The sequence below is a fragment of the Plasmopara halstedii genome (genome assembly GCF_900000015.1).
Source record: "Plasmopara halstedii genome assembly, contig: Scaffold_672, whole genome shotgun sequence".
NCBI lineage: Eukaryota > Oomycota > Peronosporomycetes > Peronosporales > Peronosporaceae > Plasmopara > Plasmopara halstedii.
The window spans coordinates 509,168-523,919 of record NW_020187589.1 but is presented as its reverse complement, the minus strand read 5'-3'; the positions used below and the strand labels follow the sequence as shown (position 1 = coordinate 523,919).

Below are 14,752 nucleotides of genomic sequence, written 5' to 3'. Positions count from 1 at the left end.
TCTCTGTTGCGCCACCACTTTCGAAATGTGGCAGTATCAACACTCCACCCTTTCTTGCAAAAGTGAGGCGCCGCGCGACTCGGCACGCCACCACCTTGCTTGCCGATCCACTTGACCGCCTCCTGCTTCTTCCGAGCTCATTTGCTTGACGCATGGTCGATTTCAAAATAACGGCCCAATGCTAAGGTGTTTACAACTGCCTTTTATTTGAAGAGGTCTTTTAATCGAAGCGGTCTTATATTTCTAGAACATTGTCGAAAATTTGATGGGGGCTTGTAATAGTAGAAGGTCTTCTATTCGTAAAAAATCGCTACTACAGAGCTCTGTAAAACGCACAGTTTCAATTCCTTTGGGGCGAAAACATCAAGTCTACCTCCTAAATGCACGAAGTTAAGCTGACCATGTGTGCAACTTTACTTCAGATAAAGAATCAACAAGTCGCACTAGCGATTTTTTTAAAGATGGAAGATTGAGCGGACGAGTGGGTACTAACATGCGGCTCACCAGAAATCGCAATATTTAGTGCTAGATTTATAAATATCAGATTTTTTCTCCCGTTGTAAGAGAAAAATCGGTACTATAAGTCCTGTTTAGAGAGCTCTATATCCGAGATTGCGATTGGCACTGTTTGAAGGAGAATCCGTCTGTACATTTAAATCTCAAAACAAGACCCTCCATGTCCAGCCCGACCTATTTTAGGAAAAGCGGTGAGTATTGCATTAATTGCAACTTCAATGTAATAGGTCGGGCCCCATCGCACATGTGTGTCGACTACATACTCTGTGTATGTCTAGCATTAACTGTACACCCTGTTATGTTGTAAATCCCCTTTCAGTTCTGTTGTATCAGAATTGATAGCACTTATCAGGTATTGGCTATGTAAATGACATTTCACCTTTCGTCTTTTTACGTAAGTCAACAGGCCGTTGGAAGCGAGCAACACGCGTGATGACCTAAGCCTTCTCCAGAAAGTGTGTACGAACGGGCGATTTCAGTAATACTTGGTAGCATTAGTTATCATTCCAGCACGAACTACTTCGATGGATTTATCAATGGATAATGTAGACATCATAGGCGGTGGTCGTCCTCGGATCAACAAAAGAAATATCTGTTCCTAACACTATCGCAATGGGACTGTGTGGTGATGCTGCAAGCTTTAAAAGGAGATCATGCGCGCTCCAATATTCTCCATTTGATCAAGAAGCGATGACTCAACGCTTAGCAAATTGCTGCGTATGAGCCAGAATTATTGGGATTTCAATCACAGATCAGACCGATGCCTGTTCCGTCACCTCCTCAACAAGTTGTGGTGACACCATTGGTACACACGAAACGTCCTGAAATTCTAGAAGAGCTTTCATGGGCACGAAGATGAGTATCATTGGTTCTGACAGCAAGAAATGGACATTGTTATCACGACGGCTTAATTTTTTGATGTTCGTAGTCAAGTGGCATTTACAATGTCACATTTGGATGGCCGTGCGAATGGATTAAGCGATTTACATGGGACGTCAATCGCCCTGACTACTTTACCACATGGCAATAGCTGAAAACGGACATGGAATCGATGTTCATTCCACCGAATGTGGAGATTTGACAACGGTCGAAGTTTTTGTCATGTTGTCAAGACAACGGCATATTATACGACTGTGTACCGAAGCTCGGTGATCTTCGTGCCAGTATGGCAATCGAACCACTGCCAGAGGCAATAACTGTCACTGTATTTTTGCAATGACTCACTTATGGACATCCTGAGACTGAAGTCTTTTTCACGTGAGCCCGACGACTCTGGAAGATGCAGTTGTGATTGCTTTACCAAGGACAAGTGTTAGCGTCAAGCATGTAGTCAATCGGTCAAAACGATGGAAGCAGTGAGCGCTGCTACCAATAATCTAGAATCAGTGAAGCTTCGTGTCAGTATGACAAGTGAGCCAGTGCCAGAGGCAGTGATGGTCACCGTGTATAGATATGATGACAAACCACACCCCTTTTAGGGGTCGTTATAGCCATGTCAAGCACGCGCTGTAGGGTTTTATTCATTACACTCTAACCCGACTCTACCCGGCCGGGGGAATGAACCCTGGACCTCCCGGTCCTGAAGTGAGCGGCGTACCACTGCACCACAGGATCGGTGGTCACCGTGTATAGAGAGGGCCATTTATGGTGCATCCAAGATTGAAGTCTTTCGCCAGAGCCCGACGACTCTGGAAGATACAATTGCGTGAGAACTACTGTCAGCGTCACGCATGTGGTCAATCGGTCAACCAGATGAAAGCAGTGACTGCTGCTATCGGAAATATAGGGATAATGCATCATGTCGCGGTGGCGGTTCGAAGGCAGCAAGATTGTTGTTTCGGATGTCATTAACTCGGTCACATCCGCCGTAATTATCGACGTGAAATGAACCTCTCAAAACGGCTCTCGTCAAAATGGATCTAAGTCATATGGTACCAATTTCAAGCGTAGTTCCGCTGAGTCAACTTTCAACTTCAGCAACACGACTTTCCCGATGTCATCACACTTGAGGTCGTGTAGGAAGCCATCGTAAGTGACTTCCTCGAGCTGCACCAGCTCTCTCATCGCCGACAACGGTGCCAGAAGAATATCCGATCTAGTAACTACACAATCAGTCGTTACATCCGTGATACGTGGACCAGCATATGTATTGCATGCAATAATATTGTCATAAGAAGTCGTATGCTGGACCAGCATATGTATTGCATGCAATAATTCCACCATGAGGAGTGGTACGCTGGACTAACTCACTCGCGGACTCAACCGCATCAAGAGCAGGGGTATCAGAAAAGAGATCGTCAAATTTTGTTGATTCCCTCACATATAAGTATTTAACAACACAACGAATGGGAGCGTCACCTCCGTGGTCAATTGTACCCGCTGACCCACTCTTTGATTCAACTACTGTAGTAGTGGGAGTATCGGTCTTTCCAGCCATAGTTGGTTCCTTCGACTTTCATTACACACATGTCGACAACATTTTTATGTCTTGAGGGGGCAAACTACCGGCACCTCTCCCTCATAAATCTTTTCCGTTGTGCAAATCGCAATGCCCAAAAACGATTAATTTGTTTTCAAGTGGTCAGCTCCGGGCACATCGACGCACTTCCTGAGTGGCCACTCGTGGCCACTCCATACAGCTCCGTAATTTCCCTAACCTGTGGAATGTCAATTGCATAACATATACCAATAAAGTGTGGATCAATTCCAGCAGCATACGACTGCCGAGCGCTTGAGCACTTATTTTGGTGCCTAGTGGGTATATTACTCTCACGGGTCTCACGTACCCCAGATGAGCTAATCTTGATCGCTTTCGGTCGCCAATCGATTTATAGCTCATGCTTCTCAAGCCACGGTATGCATAAAATCTGGTCATACCGTTTGCCCGTCTCGAAGACTGCGAATACATACATTGAGCTGAAGTCTTTGACCTTCAGTTGAAGATCAACCAAGGTCCTCTTCGCGGCGACCACCTCACCATTCGTCAAGATTACTGAGGAAAAGCCATTGCTTCTATCTAGTGCATCCAAAAGCGCTGAATCGTTTTCAGCATCACTCTTCTTCCGCGTGTAGTTACGCGAGGCGTTGAATTCAATTAAGACTCACAACTGACGGCTCAAAACCTTTGCATTTGCTATGACCACGAGAAAGCAACTCCGCCTTGTGTTGTTAAAGAAAAAACAACGATCCTTCACGAAAAAAAAACATATGAGTGGCTCTACCTCTTTACTCACAAGAGCATAAAACTACCCCGGTATACCACCCTGCATTCACTGGGCTCATGCGTTTCCCGAACGCTCTGCATCATCAGTTTTGGATGATTCGGTTCTCGAGGGATTTCAACAGCGTGTCAGAGGATCGGCTATTTGAATGATCCAAATGATCCTTGTCATTCAACTGTTATTGAATACAAGGATGACGTCATTAGTGCGAAGCCGCCCTCTAGTCTTCCACCCGAATGTAGAGCTTGACACGAGATTGATCGTGAACTGGGTTCAAAGCACGCAGTGCTTCCACAGCGGCCACTGTCGCGTGAGCAAAGGGAGAACATTGATAAGTTCTTCGCCAAAACAAGCTACTGGTTTGGTGAGAATGATCAAGTTCTCTCACAGCGCACCTTCGTTTTGCGTGCGTAAACCAAATTGTAATTGGCGTATCGCTTTGTCATCAGTTATCTGTATCGCTTCTTGCGTAACTGCGCGGAAATAATACGCCCACCATCAAAGTTGCCGATGAAGGACGTGCCATGGGAGCGGCCATTTACTTGTGAAGAAACATTCAATCAAATCAAGCACAGACTGACGGAAGCACCATTACTTGCTTTACCAGGTAAAATGAAGCCGCATCGCCTCTAAGCTTGCAATCGGTTGTGCATTACTGCAAACGTACTCTCAAGGACACGATCGTGTCGCGTCAATTCGATCGCGACAGCTGAAGCCGGCAGGAAAAAATTGCCCTGTCGAGGACAAAGAGTTTTCGGCAGTGAAATATGCTCTTGCGAAGTTTCGTGTTGTGTTTAACTCCGTTTATCGCCCACACAGATCACGCAAGCTTGCGTGATGCGTTTCAGTCGCCTCAATTGCCACAGAAAATGGTTCGCTGGTTGTCATTCTTCGCAAAGAGCAACTTCACGGTCGGGTACAGCCAGGGAATCTGATGTTGCTGGCAGGCGCATTGTCTCGTCGCCCAAATTATGAGCTAGGTCATACCAGCTATATCAAAAACGAAGTATTCAAAATGATACGTCGAGTGTATGGTGAGGATGAACAGTGTGAAGTAGTTATCAGAGCACTGCTATCAAATGATACGGAATTCCATGACAAGCGTTCTGATCGCTTGAAATTCGGATTGCATTATTTAAAATTAAGGGATGGTCTCCTTCAATTTGAAGTTGCAAATGAGGGCGAGCCATTAAATGTAGGTGCCAAAAACGATGATTGGAAGTATAAGATCGTGTACGAGGTGCATGATACGCAGATGACCGAATAATTTGGACATTAGATGACTTACCGGTTTCTCAGTGCCAACTTTGTGTCCCCACATATTCAAGTGAGTGACATGGTACGTGACGACATGCGATGTCGTTCAGTGCGTGAAGAGTGCACGGCACTCGCAAGTGCCACCGAAAAGTCTTCCTGTTCCTACTGACTGTCTGAAGTCTGTCGGCCTTGACTTTACCTTCGGCCTTCTTAAGAATGCTGATGATCGCAATGGAGTGTTTGTCTTTGTTAACAGACTCAGCAAGATATTTTGCATCGTGAAGCAATTCCATCGATGCCAAAGGTTTGGCTCAATTCTTTATTGATCGCGGTTTTTGCAATCACAGATTGCTAGACGCCATCGTATCTGATCGTAATATAGTTTTATGAGTGGCTTTTGGAAAGCGTTGTTTTGATTTCTTGGCCCTTGTTTAGTTATGTCCACAGCGGTACACCCGGAAACAGATGGACAAACAGATCGTGCCAACCTAGTGGTCGGTGATGAGTTGAGAAACTTCTTTGTAGAATCCCGCAGAACGTAGGTCGCGCCGTACATCGGGTGAATTTGCGATGAAGAATTCGATCACTTCATCCATTGAATTCATGCCAGTTTTGTTGGCTTGCGACACCAGCAAGTACCGCTTTGTGCGATGGGTGGAGTTTCTGATATCTGTGGAGGAGGAGCTCGGCAAATCGTTGCCTCCCATATTGATACAATCAATGGTGCAAATGTGAAGCGAAAGTCAAGGGTGTTCTTGACTCGTTTATCATTAGTCGTGTGAATGTGATCACACCTTTGCGATACACAATGGCCAACGCACAAAATTTGCCAAAGGAATACGCAGATAGACGAGGTCGTCGAAACAAAATGACTTTTTGTTGCATTTATGTACCAATTAGTACTATTAGCCTATCAGACAATTGCGTGAAGCTCAAACTATATCTTCGTTTCATCGGTCCATTCCGAGAAGTGTCATGCAATAGGCATGCATACACTATCGACCTACCAAGCTGACTAAGGACACATCCAACGTTTTACGCAAAGCTCCTAAAGCCCTACCATCGCAACGACGCGATTTCCAACCTGGATGCATCGCACGGACTTAGGAACGTGGCTTTAGAGCTACGGCTTTTTATTGGGCTGAAGATTGAGCACCTTCGCGTTAGCGCCTCAGCATCGTCCTCAAAGCGTCGAGAAAAATCGGGTCCACCTGAAACAGAGCGAGATCTCTTGGCAGGAGGTCCCGCATTATCAGCAGAAGCAGCTGCAGTAGGAGAAAGGGCTTACAGAGCCTGCTCCAATTGATGGATTCAACTATGGATTGCATCCCCAGGCGATTTTATTTGACGCCATGCAAAATTGCGAACTTCGCGGGCAGTCGATTATCCCTCACGCGTTGTCGCGTTGACGACACCCTATCGGTCACTTCGAGCAGTTGCTGGTGCATCAGCGAGAAAAGCTTCTTCACCTTTATTAAACGCAATCACAAGGCGGACAAAGATTGTAGACCAGCCACAGATGAAGCAGAAGGGACGCCCTTTCCGGACACTACCCCTCCTCAGGATCGACAGGATAATCGAGAGCGTGATGGAGTCGAGAGCGTGATGGAGTAGAGGGACGTCCGCCTATGGAAAGAGCTCTTGGTGAAATGGCTGGGATATCCAGCAAACCAGAATACGTGAAAGCCTCGTACTCGTATTCATCGCGACTGTCTTAGTATCGTTCGCACGTTTGACGCGAGTCCTAGGACGGCCTCCGCTTAAAGAAACTGCCCCTTCCTCTTCTCTCTCTGCCCCTCACATCGTGAAACCGACTGATGACTGGAATAACTTCACGAGGATTCTCGATATCAGAGTGTTACCCATTCTGCGCTATCAAATGCGCAAACCAAAAGCGCATATTGCGTACCTTCAACAAGTCTGCAGCGGTGCTCGCGCTTTGCAAACGGTGGATATTTACGTGTTTGGATGAACCCATACTGAATGCCTGATGAAATTCAGAATGAATTGCTGATCATATGGTACATACGTGAGGCTTTGTGACTCACCACCGGCACGAGTGGTCCGTCCGATTGCGCGAAAAGACCAATTTCGGGTCATTGGTCGAGCACCCATTCCACAAAAGAGTTCATCGAACTCTAGGGTGGAACCACCGCGTCTATCGTGAAAGTAATTATGACGATTAAGTTTACGATAGCTCGAATGCGCTGAATGCCGCGGTATTGAAACATTATCCAAGTTTGGTGGTGGTGAAGATCTTACCTTCACTATACACACTGTATAGTTGTATATCTCCTTCCAGTTCTGTTGTATCTGTCGTATCAGAACTGGAAGCACTCATCGGGTAAAGGGTTTTAGAGTCTATTGGCTATAATAATAAATGTCACTCCACCTTTCCTCCTCTTTACGTGAGTCAACGGTCCGCTCGAAGCGAGTTACACATGTTGAGACGTGCCAGCTGACTTAAGACTTCTTCAGAAAGTGTGCGTACACTACTTCTAGCTCGCGAGGGTCGGGCGGGGAACATGATATAACAATGAGCGTTGAAAGTCATGCACTTCAGCCGAAGTGATGGAACTTCACACGTCCGTCGTGTTTCTCGAACAGGGATAATATGAACCACGCTAATCCCCGTGAACAAATGTAACGAGAATGGGCTTGTACGATCCACTCAGAAGCGAAGCCGAGTGGCTCACGTGTAAATATTGCTTTCCTATTTATGGAATGACCGTTTTTACATAAATAACACTAAATGAATCTATGTTTCTCTAGACCATAAAAGATTATACGTATCGCATAGTGAGAGGCTACCGGGCTCCGTGTCCAATGGGCCGCTTTTTCCAGAGTACGATTCTGCGCATTCAAAAAAGTAATTGTCCAAATATCTGTCATCAAATCATACACTTGAAGTTGACAAAAAAGCCAATGGATAATGGTGTAGAATACTCATTCACCGCAATATGTTAAGTATCCCTTTAACGCCTAGTCACTATGTATGCAACACTGGTGTCATGTTCATTCGTTTATCTGAACCATTACACAACAGTGAGCACTTCAAAATCGAGAGCCTCTAACACACTGGATTTATTCCCTCATTTTCGCACCGTATGGTGATTGTGCGTTGAATACAGTGCACATCAATAATTTGCCACTTTATCAGTTCATTTGGCTTAACGATATACTGAGAGAGGTGCGGTTCCCCCTAACGATGACCTTCATGTTACAATCAGTGAAGCAACCAAAGTATCTAACGCTCATGGGTACAGCGACTCTCTCAGTTCCGACCCGACACCATCGCACTCCCTAAGAGTTGAACAGTATAGCCAATCACCGTATGTGTCGGCCTATGCAAATTTTCAGACGCTCTTTGCGCCATATTATAGCACAATTTGTAAACTACGTGACCATTATACACGGCAGAGAATTTTCACGGTATCGCGCCGCAAAGCTCACAAAAGCGTCCAGCTCTTCTATTTCAAACTGCGATTGTCGTTAATACTTTTGAGACTCGACCACGCCATGACATACGGGTCTTTCATAAAAAAATGCCCGGCGTAGTCTTTATTGGCGTACGCTGCGGCTTCGCGCCCGAACAATAAGGGAGAAGAGCGCTCGTCAATTCCTCCATGATCATGTCACCACTTTCTGACCCTTCAATTTGCCATTTCTCAGAGGCATCACCTGCGTCTAGGGCAGTAACAGACGAGTTAGATTCGAAACCCTCTATCGAGACAATATTTTTGGTATATATTGTGACGGGGTTTCATGTACCTTGAACAGGTGCGTGTCACACGAGATGGGCTTGGTGTGACAGCACTCAAACAAGAATACGGTATGTGGCTACGTAGCCAGAAGTTATGCATGTATTAAGATTTTACAAGTTATATTTAGGAAAATCTAAACATTTAAAATAAGGCGGCTTTGCCGCAGATAAATACCGACGAGTTTATTAGCCTTGGGTTAAGGCAATAATTACTCGTGGAGGTAGCGGGTTACAATCCGCTACACTCGTATTGGTTCTTGTAAAGAACGAAAGGTCGGTGACCTAAATTACACTTCATCAAGCGCTAAGCTACGGCAGCCCCGCTGCAGATATCTCCAGTGAATGAGCCGAAAATATCGTGTTGAGGCACATCATATCGCCTCATCCTTCGAACAATTTTCAAGCCTGATTAGTATTGCTCGTAACGTTAATCACCACTTAGTTTGAGAGGTCAACGCACGAAGTGAAGATCGAGGTGAATAAGTACCACCCGATACATTTGGAACCCCAAGATAGACAAGAGCTTGTTATGCTGGTCTTCTTGTCTTGGTGAACAATTGTCCGACATTGTGTTTGGCCTAATTGTCAAGCAGTTACAAAAAATGGATGCTAACGCTATGAACTCCATATTTGTTTGATCTTTGTTAAAATGCAAAAACTTATTTTTTAATCACGAAATAACATCATAATTAGCTGTACAGATAAACAATTCAGCATTCTCAATTCAAGCTCTTGTCGTCGGCCCTGACCCAGGATGTGTCTACGTAGACGTTAGCGCACAGCTATATACCCTTGTCAACGGTACGATGGGAGATAAAGTCGTCTGCAATCCTGCTTTCCAGCGGAAAGCAATACTGTTAGGTTGAAGTGGGCGGCGGGGTCGAAAACGCTTTTGGAATAAACTCGAGCGCACATTTCGTTCTCCAATTAAGCAAAAGATTCACATAAGTAGGTTACCTGAGGCTCAGCGAGCCGATCTGATACTATCGCAACGGCAAAATCACAACTTTTTCGATAGAGTCACATCAGACTCTTAATCACGTCGCGGTGAATGGACCGATTATTTATGATTAGGACATTTTTGCCGCCAAATATACCGCAATTCTTGCTCTTGCAAACGATCAAGATCGACTTGCCAAACCAGCTTTAGCCCATAAGGCATGTGTCGTAACACACCCCGCGTTGGGAAACGGGGCAGGGTGAGTGCAGCTCGTGCAAAATATGGGCGGAATATTAAAAAAGCTTGGGCCTCGCAAATGTGTCGTAACACACCCTTCGTTGGGAAACGGGCAGGGTGAATGCAGCTCGTGCAAAATATGGGCGGAACGTTAAAAACGCCTGGGCCTCGCAAAAATTTCGTGTTTGAGAACGTCTTGGCTGTATAAATGTAGTTGATGCTTCTTTCTTGTATTGGGAATCAACGAGTCACTGATCAGTTGGCAACTCTCCTTCCGCATCGAACACAGTCTGAATTATGCTGGCACAGAGCTTCTATTCTTTGAAATCGCTCATCAATCCAGATGTTTAGCAAATCAAGAACAGATAAAGATTATTTGGACTAGTTACTGCTCGTAAGAGACTGCACTAGCAATATGAACTTAAGCATACGTTTTGCGGGCAAGTGCTCGTAAAGATTTGAAATGAACACACTGACTGAACAAGGATGATTTTTTCAGTGGGTGCGGTCCTAACGATATGTGTACCCTGTCATGGTGTACGTACAAATAATGTTGTTCTCTTCGAACATTTGAGAAGACCATAAGTATTATGGCAGTATATTATAATGTTGATTGTGATTAGCATGCGGAAACGTATGATTGTACTCCGTTGATGAAAACCATAGTACGCGCGGGCTGCTTACACAATGCGTCACTTAGATTTTGATTCGTTAAAAGGGTAAAATAGTGTATTGAACCCCATTTTTAGCTAGCTCGGATTTAAACTCTAATACTTTGACTGAAGAAATGTTATTACTCAATTGAGATGCTCTCGGCTCGACATCGCCGGCAAACACATTTTTTGTACGTTGATTCACGCAGACTTAGAGAAAATAACCATATCTGTGTAAGGTGCGCGACCATTCTACTGCAACCATTTTGGTAGAGGTTTCGCAGCAATGTTTGACGACGGGATGAATGCGAAGATTCTTTGGCGTGCTGAGCACATGTGAGTCATGATCGACACGATATATGGCTCGAAAAAATGATGCCAAGTTACATGTTTCGATTACCTCGTTTCCCAAATATTAATGTTGGACATTGCACTAAAAGGGATATTAATTGGTATGGCCAACGTCCGACAACACTTAAAGAATGGGTTTCGAGGTCGTCCCTCGAACGCGGACCTGGTACTCTCAAAATCCAAGTCCCCGAAATTACCCGAATATATTCATTGTTCAATGTGACTTGCTGGATCATCTATGATGATGAAGCCTTGCTTAATGTATCGCGGAAGGCTTGTAGCCCACGTGAGCTATGGCTATTTCTTCCTGAATATTTTCACCCAAATATTTTACCGCGTACGAGATTACTGTGCTCCACAAAGGTTTACATAGTTATCGACCACGGTGCTAGTTCTGGTCTCATTAATCTTCGCTCAAAGTTAGGTGTACCGCTTACGGCTAGTTTAAAGCGATTACTTCAGACAGCGCCTTCAGTCCTAGGTACTGCAACTGTGTGATAGTGCCGAAGACCTATGACAAGCAAGATTTAGAATGACGGAGTTCGACTGGAACGTCGCTCAATATTTACCTATTGACGGAAAAAGCGAAACGTTTCAGCCAATGCGAGCGCTCCTCCTCGCTTCTAATTATCAGTCCTATTCATACCCATGAATCTTCTGTTACAACCGCCGACCAAGTCTTGAACTAATGAGAAATCCGGCGATACCGTTTCGTAAAAACAAATTTCACCGCAAAGATCTGCCGCATTTCCGGGCAAAGCAATAGCATAGGATCCGTCCGATTGAAAGTGGCAATAACGCCAGGGTCATCACTTGTTGGAGTGGGGGCGCGAACTCCGAGTTCTTAAGGAGTGAGATGTTCCCTTCGATTTAGCTCATAATACCAGCAAGTTTGAAGAACCATGATATTTTTCGGATTGATGTTGTCTTTGCATTGCTCATCGAGGATTACCTGCGAATAAGATTTTTCGGCTATAAATTTTCTGAGTATTTAAAATTGACGATGCGTGATGACACTCTTCGAGTTCTCCACCGCGTGGTGGTTGAGGACTTCGAAGGAAAATAAGTGGATTGATGGGCTCAAGGAACCCAAGGCCGCTTAACTGCAAAATTTAGTACATCCACAAGAATGGTCCTGACGCTGATTTCTTCTCATGTAGTATGCCCGCATCTGAGTGGCCGAAAAAACCTGATTGCAATATAGCTAAAAAACTCATATTTTGCGAGCGCTTTTGCAAACTCTTAAGAACATAAAGAGCGCGAGCTGATCTGTTTCGTTACGATCAAAAATGGTTCAATGTAGCGAGTGAGAAATCTTGCTTAAAAACTGCGAACAATTTTCGTATCAAGGAGTAGGTTTGTGCGTAAGGTGAAATTATATCGCACACGTTAAGTGTTTCGTTTGATTTTGGCATCTGCTTGTTATTGTGTGACTCTTCTTTTTTAGCGACTCTCAATTTTTCAATGACGATCCCATCGCTATATTTACGAAGTGTAGTTGCACCGATATTTGCAATTCATTCAGTATTTACAACTTCATCTCAACAAGACCAATATAACTTCTTGAAGGACGCAGAGCAGAGTAGGTGACCTCGAGCTTGATAAGAGTAAAATGGTATATAGTCCGTAAAGGCGTGATCGCGTTGATTAAAGCAAAGACAATGAATGAGAGCATGTTTATCCAGTGCCGGAGTCACTCTGTTAATGCATTTCAAAGGTGACTCATCACCAAGCAATGAAATGGCCCCCTTTGTACCTTGGCCTGCCGCGCGTGAACATTCAATGTGGTGTTGAATTTAATGTACAAACGTGATATTCGATTCGAGACAAAACACAGTCAATAAACGTTTGCGACAGACTTTATCTTGGTTATAACCTGTGACGGTGTAAATAACAATTTTGATTCATTTTTTTGCAATCCGCCACATCCTAGCATATGCAAAAAGGTCATCATTAAAATACAAATGAAGTGCCAGCGCATTATCAAGACCGATTGCTGGCATATTGCAATAAACCACACGGCGTGATTCGTGCGTGCGTGAGAAAAACACGACTTGTACATTTTGGGCGGCAATTCGATCTACTCACCCGAGCATCGTATTTAATTCTTTCGAAGAGGTTGTGACCTGTACGGAATCCATCATTCGAGGTCCTTGAAATGCCCAACCACATATTGTGCGTCAAGCTTATACGCGGCACAACGGAGCAAACCATGGAATAAAAGAAAAGCAATATAAAAGCTATTGCAAACACTAAGGTAAAAAAATATCCAAGCTTAAGAGTGCCTTGCCTTACAAGGATATCAATGATTCCACACAAGCCGTCTCTATTGTGTTAACCGCACAATTTACATATTAGATGCTTGATGACAACTGTGCGCAATGAAATCACTCATAGCCCCGGCGGCGCGACAAAACGCTGCCTCAGAAACCCGCTTTCGCAAATAGAATATAAAAAATGTATACATATACATTATACACCGAACAAGTGTATCCTTTAAGCATACACCGAAGCGCCACAGATGACGTATAACGGTAGATTTGGACTCGTAAGGACTAGAATCAAAGTACATCTCATGTCTCCCCAAAGGCCAGAAATGTCTAAGCACACCTAATATCATTTAGCGTTCATTAACAAGAATCCGCTTGGCCGTGTCATGTAAGCATTGATGTCTAAACTTTATACATCCTTTTTATATTTCACTTGTCGTATCTTATTGCTGCGGGATCTTCCAAACAACCATTCTTATCGATATAGCATATAAACACAGGAGTTCATTAGTGCTATGTTGCAAAAGCGCATACACTCGAGCCGAGCACAGAAGTTTCGGTATCGTCCACATTTTGATTTCACGTGCATAAGTTTGCAATAGGTCTATGCCAATGCAAGCAAAGTATAACCAGAGCAATTCAATCACGATGATGTTATGGACAGCTTATGGAGCTTATCCAGGCGCTGCCATGACATCCCACTTGAAGTACTTACTGCAGTGAGAAAAACTTCTGAACCGCTTCAGAAATTTTTGAATTTATTAGTCAAAAGCACTTTGCAAGGTACATCTTAGCAAACTATTTCGCCGCACATCCTTACTAACAAAAGATGTTTCAGCCGAAACTGTGGACTCATCTGGCTTTTCGAAATTGTACACTACACGCAAATTACCATTAGCCTTGTCAGAACAATATGCTGGAATCGCCCCAAAAATTGCGCATTAGACCACCTCATCAAGGATAAATCTTAAAGGTCACGACATACAGAATCTATTTTGTTGCAGAAAAGTAGATATCTAGAGACCTCTGCTCAACGTTATCTTGATCCGCCTTAAAATGTATTCCAGGTGATCGTTGAAAGCTCTAGATAACATCATTCCTGGTTGTTTTAGGTCCTACATTGAAGCTGCCCCATCTCGTGCCAAAAAATTGAGCTCAGGACTCATTACAGTCGTGTGCGAGAAAAAAATTGTCTCGATTTTGGTTTGTGACCTAACATTGGGGTCGTGCTTTGGACGAAATCATCTCCTGTATATAGATTCAATACCACATAGTGTTCCACGCGATTGAAGTATCAAAGCCATATCTAGAAGAAAAAGTGAATGTTCGACATTTAGACAAATGTCCACACATAGATATGGTATCCGTACTTGGCATACCTACTCCTCATCGTTTAGCAGTAGTGCGTCACAATCAGTTACACGACACCTTGTTATTTACTAAGGAAATTTCCGTGGTTTTTGAAACTTGAAACCTTTTAGAATCTCGCGCAGAAACGCTGATATGTTTAGGGTGCGTCACACTGATTTTAGACACCATGAAGT

General features: G+C 44.1%; 1 protein-coding gene across 1 annotated transcript; it reads left to right on the top strand.

Annotated features, from left to right (window-relative positions):
• Positions 1 to 10,962: 10,962 nt before the first annotated feature.
• PHALS_13718 (uncharacterized protein) lies at positions 10,963 to 11,436 on the top strand (the record flags this gene model as incomplete). The annotated part of the gene is made up of 1 exon (XM_024729526.1): positions 10,963 to 11,436. The coding sequence occupies one exon, from the start codon at positions 10,963 to 10,965 to the stop codon at positions 11,434 to 11,436; it is 474 nt and encodes a 157-aa protein (XP_024579894.1).
• Between the last annotated feature and the right edge of the window lie 3,316 nt (positions 11,437 to 14,752).